General features: G+C 43.3%; 1 protein-coding gene across 1 annotated transcript; it reads right to left on the reverse strand.

The window, feature by feature from the left end:
* Positions 1-1,740: 1,740 nt before the first annotated feature.
* Positions 1,741-9,435, reverse strand: NMUR2 (neuromedin U receptor 2). Its single transcript, XM_053991458.1, has 4 exons — positions 8,716-9,435; positions 3,829-3,913; positions 2,978-3,103; positions 1,741-2,000 (listed from the first exon to the last, which is right to left on the reverse strand). Exons 1-4 carry the CDS (start codon positions 9,433-9,435, stop codon positions 1,741-1,743), a joined length of 1,191 nt encoding a protein of 396 aa, XP_053847433.1.
* Positions 9,436-10,460: the final 1,025 nt, after the last annotated feature.

Genomic DNA, 10,460 nt, shown 5'->3' on the forward strand with positions numbered 1-10,460 from the left:
CAGCAAGGCACCACTGCCATGGCCTGTCTGGAGAGAAAACACACTGTAATCTCTGGCAGAGGGAAAAATAAGGCAAAATTTCTGCTTGGAAATGTAAATGTCACTGGTAAAATGCAAGTGTCCACTTGGGGGTGGCAAAGCATTTCAGCTGTGTCTTGAGGGAGCAGGAATGGCCTTTTCTCTGCAGGCCTTGTGTGTGGCTCTTCCCCTCTCCACGGCTTGTTTCTCAAGACTGCAGGTGGTAAAAAGAGTCTGAAAATATTCCCCTTATGCTCCAGGAAAAGAGGACTCTCCAGCTGCCATGAGTTTCCCACCTTGGAGTCCCACAGTGAGAATAAAACAGAAAACTTTGGGGCAAAGAAAGAAAGAGACCGTGGTAATTGGGAGTACAGTCCCTTCCTCCTTGGTAGGAAATGTCATCTGGTTCCCCTGTGACCAGAATGGAAAATGTCTTTATGCACACAGTGTGTCATCTCTGAGAGCTAATGCTGTTATTTGCTGTGATAACTCTGTGTTCTCTGGCTGTGTAAGTGACTGCCAGTCCCCTGGTGACACTCATGGGATGATTCTTGGTGGCAGTGCGTGCCAAGCCTGAGCCCAGCCTGGGGACCAAGCCCAGCCCCGCGTCAGGGTGCACACAGGAGGCATTTCCCTAAAACACAATGAACAGGCTTTGAAACGTTTGAGACAGAGGTTTACAAAATTCTTTATCACATAATGGACCCTCCCCTGGCAAAATTCTATAGGGGCCTGTCCCTGCAGTCAGCAGAGCCCAGGAATTTGTCACTCAGATATGGGGGTACTGCCTTCAGGATCTCTTTGCACCACGGGAATGCAGGGAACTTTGTCAGACCTTGTGCTGTGCTTTGTGGCAAAAACTGAATTTAGTAGATTCAGTATCACTGCAAAACTCCCCTTTTTATTGCCTTTATATAAAAGGTTTGTCCCAGTTCCCTCTGTTGTGAGTGCTGTCCAGGCTCCTTCCTGGTGATTGCTAATCCACGTAGATCTCTGACTTCTGCAATCCACCTGGTGTAGGAGCAGTGAAGTCTGCTGATGCACAACCACAGGGCTTCACTGGTGGAGATAACACATAACTATCTGAAGTTGAAGTAATGATGAGAAGCTCAGAAAGCAAAAGTTTGCTTTACATTCATTTTACAGTTGTTGGCTCCCTGGTTCTTCTGGCCCAGAAACAGCTGTTGCTGGTAGCTGGGGTTTATCAGCCCAGCTCTGAGCTGCTCTCATTCTTGCCTGTTTGTTAATGTTGACAGGAGAGGTCTGCAACAGCCATACCTCAAAAGGTTGTAGCAGAGGGAAGTGGGACTGGCTTTACCTAAAGCTAGAAGTGGGGAGAGAAGGTTTATGCAGAAAATTGTCCTGTTCCAAAATAAGTAAAACCTGATGTTTTGGTTGCTGCACAAGAAACTATTTGGTAAGACTTGTCTAAGCTGATTCTCTCTCCCGTGCTGGCAACGTTGGGAGTGTCTCTCACCTTTTAAAGCAAATCTTTGTTGGCACAGCTTGCAGTGAGCAAACTCCCATTTCCAGCCCTCCCATTAGCTTGGGGGCAATACAGTGCTTCCCTAAGATATCCTAAATGCAGCCTCCTCCTTCATCCATTCAGTGGGACACCTCGTGAGCAATTCTTGCTGAAATCAGTCTTTTAGGAAGTTTTCTTCTGCTTTAGTTTCTTAGTTTTCTTAACCTTCTCTCTCACCTGGAAGACAACACAGAAAGTCACAGGCCAGTGGAGAGCTGAGAGCTGCTGACAGATGTCCTGTGAGTGCCAGGGAGACTTGTGTTTTCAGCAGAGTCCATGAGATTGTGATCCTCAATCACAAACATGCTCTTCTGGGATGAAATCTTGCAAGTGGGATGTTTAGGGGCACAGTGCTTGCAGCAAGGAGAAATCACACTGAGGAAAGCCATCCTGAAGCGCTGGGACAGCAGGTTGTAAATGATGGGGTTTGTGGCAGAGCTCAGGTAGAAGAAAACACCTGGGAGAACAAGGGTGGGGGGAAGAGAGAGACATTTTTTTGTGTGTGATACTATCTCAGAAGAGGAAAATCTCTTTATTGCCTGTACAGCTCCACTAAACTTGGATGCAAGGGTGGAGACAGCAGCAGTGGAGCTCTGCTGCCTTCCTGGCACAGGCAGAGGAATGTCTCACCAGGGTTAGCTCAGCTTTCACTGCAGTGAAAGGAAAGTGGGAGAGATTGGGAATTGGAGCTCAGTCTCTCCAGCTGTTCAGGAACCAGCTCTCTCTTGAGCTGCCCTGACCTGCCTCCAGCACTGCCCTCATCCCCACAGCAGGACTTGCACAGCTGGTGCCCCATCAAAGCTGTCAGAGGATAACTTCCAGCCAGGGGAAGCTAATTTCCTACAACTCACCAGGACAATGGCATAAGATTGGATTTGTCCGAGCAGCCTAATGGCCACAGTCAGAGCTTTCCCATGGCAGACTGAAAATAAAATTCCTCTTTGAAAAGCCCTTCATTTTATGGTTGGCAGGGCCATAAACATTTGGTTTCATCATCCAGTGCTGAGCAGTATGTAAGGCTTTTGCATTTGGTTAGGTTTCCTATTTGGTAAGGTTTCCTTTTTGCCCCAGAGAGCCTGTGGAGGATGCTGCCTGCTCCCGTGTACTTCTTAAAAGCAGCTGAATGACAGCAGTCTTTACTTCTGAACATACCCAGGAATTAAAAGCAGCTAGTAATGATGCATGATATCCCTTTTTTTTTTTTTCATTTTATTTTTTGTGAATTTGACAACATGCCCAGATCTTGACAGCTGCAGAAACCTGCCTGCAGTTTTTATTCAGGCACAGTGCTCATCACTGCCCACCAAACCTCAAGAAGGTTTTCCACACAAGTCTCATGTCCCCCAAAATAAATGGCTACACGTTCCAAGTAAAACCACTCACAAATACTTTTTTCTTGCCAGTCCCTGTGCAATTGGAAGAAGAAAGCTTTACCTGACACCACGTGAATTAAGTTGAAGGTATTGGCCAAGGGCTCAGTCCATTCCACAACAAAGCTGAAGAAAAGTCGGTCTATGTGGAATGGAGCCCAGCAGATGGCAAAAACTATCACGAGGACAACTGGTGTGGAGAAAGGGGAGAAGGAAAACAGGTCAGAAATGGGAGGATATGCTTCACCAGCCTACACAGGACAGACAGTTCATAAAGCTGGATGGGAGACTTAATATATAAATTATATTCACAGTTTCAAAACTTTTGCCATCTTTTCTGTCTTACCATTACCAATTAAAAGAACAATCTTTCCACTAATTTCTGTATTTGATAACCTAATGCATGCACACAGGGTGACATTCAAACAGAGCAGGAAACAGCCTGGCAATATTGGGGTATAAATGGAGGCCAAACCCATTCCAGGTTCAGAAAACCAGGCTGGCTCCAAAGTACAGTTTAGTGTAATGCAAAGCAGATGTACATTCTGTAAAAATGTACAAGATAGACTATTTGCACGCTGAAAAAAAGAGGATCCTCCCTGGGGGGCTGCAGGAGCTAGTTTAGAGTGAAGGGTGTTGGGAATTGCCATGTAAGCATCTGCCATGAATGTTTCCTCCCCTCCTCTTCTGCTGGGGAGGAAATTTTGCTTTCTGAGTCGCTTGGTTGTTACCCTTAATGCTTCACTCCTGCAAGTCCAGATACAACAGAAAAAGCCTTTTTTTTTTTTTTTTTTTTTTTTTTTTATATGACAGCTACTCATAACTCAGGTATCCAATGAACTTGCTCAATACCCTTCAGGATCTGGTCCCACTCCTGCTCATGGTAAATAAAACACAGAAGGACTCACTACTTACACAACATCTTGGTGACTGATCTTCTGGATGGCCTCTGAACATTCACAGCCATTTCCTCCACTTCCAAAGATTCATCTCCTTTCAACTGGCAAAAGGAGGGAAACCAAAGGACAGCTTAGACAAGAGACCACATCCACACCAGACACAGACTGTTTGATATTTTGATAGTTTTAGTTTGAGAAAGCAAAATTTGGGGCCACTCGGGACTCATTGAAAAAGAAAAATCTGCATTTAAATTTCGGTTTTGGTCTAGAAAAACATGGAAGCTTTAGGTTCAAAACAATCCGGAGATTACAGCAAATTTGTATTTCACTTCCCGACTTATCTTTTCTTAACGAGTCAGTATTTGGTTCACAGTTTATGCTCCATTTCAACAGTATTTTGCTAGGCATTATTTTCTCTTCTAGCAAAATATCATTTGTTTGTTTATTTTCCTAAAAATGTTCCCCACAATTAAGCACAATCCAATGATCCAAAAAATACCCAGAGAAGTCTCAGTACAACACAGCTGTAATAATTGGAAAAAATCCTGTGGAATTCAAGGGAGTTTGTTTCATGTCCTGAGTGTTGGGAATAGTTGATATTCAACCCATCTAATGAACAAATCTCAGAAATTCTGCCTTGAAGATGGGCAGGGTGCATGACACACAAAGATTTAGCCACACACTGCTCAGGCACAACAAGGAGTGGGTTTTCTCCAGTAGTTTTTCCTGGACTTCAAAAAAAGAAGGACAATATGTATATACAAATATAATATAAATAATACATAAAGAGCAATAATCTGATCATCCCTGGAATCCATCCCCAGTATGTTTATGATGAGAAGACTGGTGCTTTAATGAAAAAGGTTTACATAAACAGTGCAGTTGGTTTGAATACCAAAGAAATAACATCTGGGAAGTCCATATTTGGTCCCAGCTTCCTGCAGTGGGAACTCCTGATTAGCCAACAACTTTGTCTGATTTCAAGTAGAGAAACTGGAACCAAAACTTAATTATACATGAAACAATATCAGGAATGAGGGAAAAGATAGATTTGTAAAAGCCTGGTGAAGACATGCTGGTTGTGCTATTTCCTTTGCCTTTTACACTGTGACTTTGCTTTCTGATTAATAATACTTTTCTGTAAGGATGATGAAATGAGCCCTTCTTTCAATGTTCTCTTTATTCTATTTATAAAAGGAAAAAACATATAAATGGAATTATAGTCAAGTATAGTGCAATTCAGCCTCTTATATTTTACATTATTCCCCTTGTAACTTTTAGTCGTAGCCACAGTTGCTTAAGGAAAAGACTCAGCTGATTTGTAACACATCTACTGATAAATGATCAAATTTATTAAAACTCCTGGGTTCTCTTCAGTGGTTTTCAGTCTCAGCAGTAATCTATTCCAGGCATATTCCAAAACCTTAGAGAGTACAGTGTGCTGATGCTGTAATAAACCAGAGACACGTCTATCATTATTTTTCCCCTTCCTCCTGTAATTTTGATGATGCTGTAAGGCTCCTCTTTAGCCTCAAGTGATGAAGGTGTAACAGGTAAGAACAACTCAGCAGCTGCAGTTTAATGAAACAGAGAAACATGACAAACAGGGAGGGAAAAAAAAAATAAATGAGCCCATGGCTAAGGTTGTAACTTGAGTTAATGCCAGCATTTTGAGAGGGATAGAACCCCAGCCAAGATACTTCTACATCACTGTGATGTATGAGGCTGTGTAGGTTTGAGATGAATGCTACCCTTTCACTGCAAGAGAATTAAAAGTGACTGGAGCAAGAAGCTGAAAATTGGATTTCCTGTCCCCCCTCCCCCCCCCCCCCCATCTTTATTAGCTACAGCATTTCACCCCAGAAATCAAAAGGCTGAGTGAAAGTTAGGTCTCACCTATTCCCAGACAAGCATAGTGAAGCCACTCTGCAAAATAAAGACTATTTTCTGTAATGTGCAAAAGAGGAACAGTTTCTGTAAACTCCTTGGCCTGTCTGACACTAGTGGCAATCAAAGTTTCTCTTCAGCTGATGGAAAAATTGATATTTAAACCCCACAAGGCTTCTGCTAAAGATTAGAGTCCTGCCTGTTTCAGAGGTTTGGCTGAAGCAGTTGCTGCTGAGCTGCAGCCTTGGTGTGCCCTTAGCTCACCCCCATGGCAAAGGAGAGCCAGCCACTGGGACAAGGACTGCTGAACAACCTCCATGGAAAGGGAACAGCTCTGGAACAGTGTGCTGGGCTCTGCAGAAATTAGCCAAAGGCAGTCACCATCCACAGATGCTTCTGGGTGTTTAACAGCTGGGCAGTTGCGGGGAGAAACAGATTTTGATGATAAAAGCTGGACCAGATGTCCATTGGCAAGAATAAGTTGTCTTGCTTCAAATACAGCTAAAATAAAATTACTACAATACAAAATTATTATTATTATTATTATTATTATTATTATTATTACCAATTACTGAGGGGATGTGAGATTAAGAGAAAAGCTGGAACCTTGGGAGAGGAATCATCCAGCCTATGCTGTCAGAAACCCTTGTTATGAGTATGACTTTTAGACAAGCAGTGATCAGCACCTACACCTGTGTCCTTTTAGGAACCAGTTTGAAAGAAATGGGCAGGGACCTTGCACTGAATCCTGCTGCAATGCAGACTTCTCCCCAAGCAATCCCATCCCATCTCAATCTGTGCCCCAGGGATGAACTTCCATGAGCAGCTACTGCCAATGTTCTCATCTCATCCCTCTCCTCTCCCTCCTCAGCTCTTTGGCTGTGGGTTGCAACCCACAGTTCAACAGCTGAACTGGATTTGAAGAGCCTGGATGATTTAGGGATTTATCCTAAAGGTATCTGTGATGGGAACCCCATGAAAGGGGCAGCAGGAAGCCTCCACAATTAAACCTAGTGAGTTTACAGTGCAATGATCGGTGTCCTCTTCTTTACACTGCTGCTTGACTGATCAATTGACCATAACATTGCAATACTAAACCACCAAGCCTTAAAATTATACCCAAGTAGATAATGAGGTAATCAACCATTTCCCAGTGAAAAAGACAAATTATTTTTACATTTTTCAAGGGATTAAATGATAAATTAACTCAGGTACCCTGTGAGCCATGTTTGCTGCTTCTCACAGCTGCTTGGCAGGTCCCCTGTCCCCATCTGCATTGCATTCTGAGAGTGTCCAGCACTGGCAGAGCTTGAGACAGAAAATGGTGAAGAAATGCCCTTTCTACAAAGCCTGGATATGAAAAGGTCATGTCTCTGTTTGCTGAATTTGAGCTGTTGTACAACCTTTGGATCAACCCTGAGCTTTTCCACTATATTCTGTGAGTGATACATGGCACTCAGGAAACTGCAGGGTGTTGCTAAAGCCTCATGAATTTCCTCCTCTGTGAGTAGATGAAAAGTGTCTCCTCTTGGAAAATTATATATATTCATCATTCTTCTATCACTTCTGTTGAAGAAATGAAATCATCTTGCCAGTGCAGCTTGGAGATAATGCAGATCTAGCCAGGATGGATGCTGTTAAAATTTGGAAGTCTGAGCTGGATATACAGAAAAACAGAGGCACAAACAGTGAACTTACTGTCTTTAGGAAAGACAGCTTGAACAAATGTGGGAATTTGCAGAAGTCGTGGGGGATTAGCCCTCATCTGGTACTGAGCTTCTCTTCTGGGATGGGGTATAGGAATATCTGCTGCTGCAAATAGAAGTTATTGCAACCTTCAAGTCTTCCTTCTATAAATTCACGGATTTCTCTTTTTCTTTTTATAACAACTCTATTTTCATCACTTTTCATTCCCTTCAGGTCTAATTTTGCAAAATATTAATTGAAACTATGTAAAAGACTCCTCAAGAGCCTCCAGAGATTTGGGATAGTTTAACCCATTCACTGCCTCGAGGATCTGCTCTGTTTTGTGGATTTCTGGCAGATAAGACATGTTTTTTTTTTCCTGGGTAAGTAAAGATGATATGTACACCAGTAGAGATTTAGCTGAGCTTCTTGCATATTATTTAATATGTTCATTTGTCTCCCTTTCTTGCTAAGGGATCAGACACTTCTTTGTAAACTTTAAGTTACATTCAGTGTGATAAAGTGGGATTTATATTGTCTAAATGTCTGTAACTTATGAGAAGAAAGTGGTCATCAAGTCACTGTGATTAGCAGTACATTTCAGTGTTGTGCTATGTAGTTTTATAACACTGTGATCATGATTGTTTTTCCACACATTGACATGATGGATACTTGTCAAAAGTAGTCTCAATTTCTGAGCAGAGAATGAAGATAAGCTCTAAGGTAGCCTGCTGAAACAAGGCTGTAGTTATATAAAGAAATGATTGCTGAATTTTCTAGCTGCAGCAATAAGGTAACATTTCAGTTTATGAGCTTTGTGAGTTTTAACAAGTGAATATTACCACCAGCTCCAGGGAAGGAAAAGAAGAAAGTAATGCAATGGAAATTCCACAATCCCAAGGAAAGGGAAAACAAATACTACACAAGATTCAATCACTAGCCATCTTCTTTTTATTCTTTTCACATTTTCCTTTTGGTCCATTTCTTTCTAGTCCCTACTGCAAAGGTGTAAATCTCTCAGGTGCTGGAATCAATCTACAGACTTGGGTGTTTCATTAACATTCAGATGTGAGCAGCAGTGATGGTAAGTTTTTGTAAGAAGATTGGGGTAAATTATTCCCCAACATAGCTATATTAATTTCAGAACAGGATTGCACCAGAGAAGAAGTTGGATCTACTATTTTCAGAGGTTTGAGAAACGCTTTTGCTGTTTTGGAGGGGAAAACATGGGCAACAAAAAAGGTGCAAAACTCACTCAAAAGCCACATAGAGACACAAACACACAAGAATGAGCCAAGGAAACACGGAGCACAGTTGGAGCAGGACTTACTCTTAGCCCCATCAGATAGTACAGCACACTTATCACGCCCATGGGCAGCACATAGAAGAGCAAAGAAGTGATCTGGACAATACAGTTGTAGATCCACAGGGGCATGACCACGGTGCAGGTGGCAGAGCCGGGCACCAGGGTGCCGTTGGGGAAGTGCTGCAGCACGATGCCGTGGGTGCCCGTGTTGGGCAGGGCGAAGAGCACGGAGAGCAGCCAGAGAGCCAGGATGGTCCTGAGGGCGCGGCGGCGCGTGCTGGCCAGCTTGGCGCGGAAGGGGTGCAGGATGGCCACGTAGCGCTCCACGCTCAGCGTGGTCACGCTCAGGATGGAGGCGAAGCACACGGTCTCGAAGAGAGCCGTCTTCAGGTAGCAGCCCACGGGCCCCAGCAGGAAGGGGTAGTTGCTCCACATCTCGTAGACTTCCAGGGGCATCCCAAAAAGCAGCACCAGCAGGTCTGAGACTGCCAGGCTGAACAGGTAATAGTTGGTCGGGGTCTTCATGTTGCGGTGCTTGAGGATGACGAGGCAAACCAAAAAGTTCCCCACCACCCCGACAACGAAGATCACTGAGTACACCAAAGCCATGGGCAGGAACAAGTGGCTCCGTCTGGGCCCACACAGGAAGGTTAAATAATCCTCAGTGCTGTTTAAGTACCCTCTGAGACGTTCTTCATGTAGAGCAAGGTGGTTTAACCAGGAGAAATTACTGACCCAGGCCATTGCTGGATCTGCTGAAATGTCTCACAGCTGAGGTTTGCTGTCCTTTCTGTTTCTCTGTGCAAGTTTGCTCACTTTTCGCAGAGAGAGGAGGAGGGGGGTAGCTGCCTTGCCACCCCTGGAAGCACAGAGCCACTGAGGATGTGAATGACTGTGTTTGCCTGGCTCTGGGTAAGGTTTTGCTGCTCAACAGCTGTTCCCCTGCCAGAGCCCCTCAGCCAGAAAGCCCCTCCTTTCCCACATATTCATTGGCTCGCTAAGTGCGTTAGATTATAGTGTAGGAAAGAGGTTCCAGCCACTTGCATCAGCTCCCGGGGCTGATGCATTTACGGAGTCACAAAAGTGGGATTTAGGGAGCTGCGAATCTGAAATACAGGACACAAAACCAGATGCTGGTTATTTGTTTATGACAGAGGGTGGGAAAGCAGACCGGAAACACCCCCAAAAGTCAGTCCAAAAAGCTTTCACAAAATTATAATCGTGCTACATCCTAGTTATGAGCCACCAGCAAAACACAACAAAACAAAAGATTCTGGCATGATTTTGTTGTTCAAATCTCTGCTGATTTTTATTTTCTGTTGTCTATGGCAGCAAGTACTTGGAGACAGAGTTTGATCAGTAGAAAGCCAAATAGTTTCTGTAGCCATTTCTGTGGAATGATATTTCAGCCTTTTTTTAAACACTGCAATTGTTTTTCTCCTGAGATCTGACTAAAGATTTTAATTGCAATTCTTACTGACATCAAAATATTTTCTCACTTCCCAAGTATGCTGGAATTTGATCCTATATTCTTAGAGAGCCTTGTTTTGGGAATATTTCTGTACAGCATATTATTCCATATTTATTGTCTATGGGGCATAAACTTCTATAAACTCTTATTTCTTCATGAATGACAAGCATTCTGCAAACACACTTTCTGAGCCAAAAAATAAGTGTCTCCTGCAAGGACCACGGCTGTGCCAAAATAGATCATTTAGCTGTGGATGAATGCTTGATTACTTCCTCAATTTCTCTAAAACAAAAAAGGT

The sequence above is a fragment of the Vidua macroura genome, chromosome 15 (genome assembly GCF_024509145.1).
Source record: "Vidua macroura isolate BioBank_ID:100142 chromosome 15, ASM2450914v1, whole genome shotgun sequence".
Taxonomy (NCBI): Eukaryota; Metazoa; Chordata; class Aves; order Passeriformes; family Viduidae; genus Vidua; species Vidua macroura.

Bases quoted from the DNA above. Each gene is read 5' to 3' on its own strand.
- NMUR2 (XM_053991458.1), bottom strand. From the start codon at position 9,435: ATGGCCTGGGTCAGTAATTTCTCCTGGTTAAACCACCTTGCTCTACAT. The intron at 3,914-8,715 runs GTAAGTCCTGCT...TCCTTTTGCCAG, and splicing joins ACTATCTGATGGGGCTAAGA to TTGAAAGGAGATGAATCTTT. The intron at 2,001-2,977 runs GTAAAGCTTTCT...TTGTTCTCCCAG, and splicing joins CTTAATTCACGTGGTGTCAG to GTGTTTTCTTCTACCTGAGC.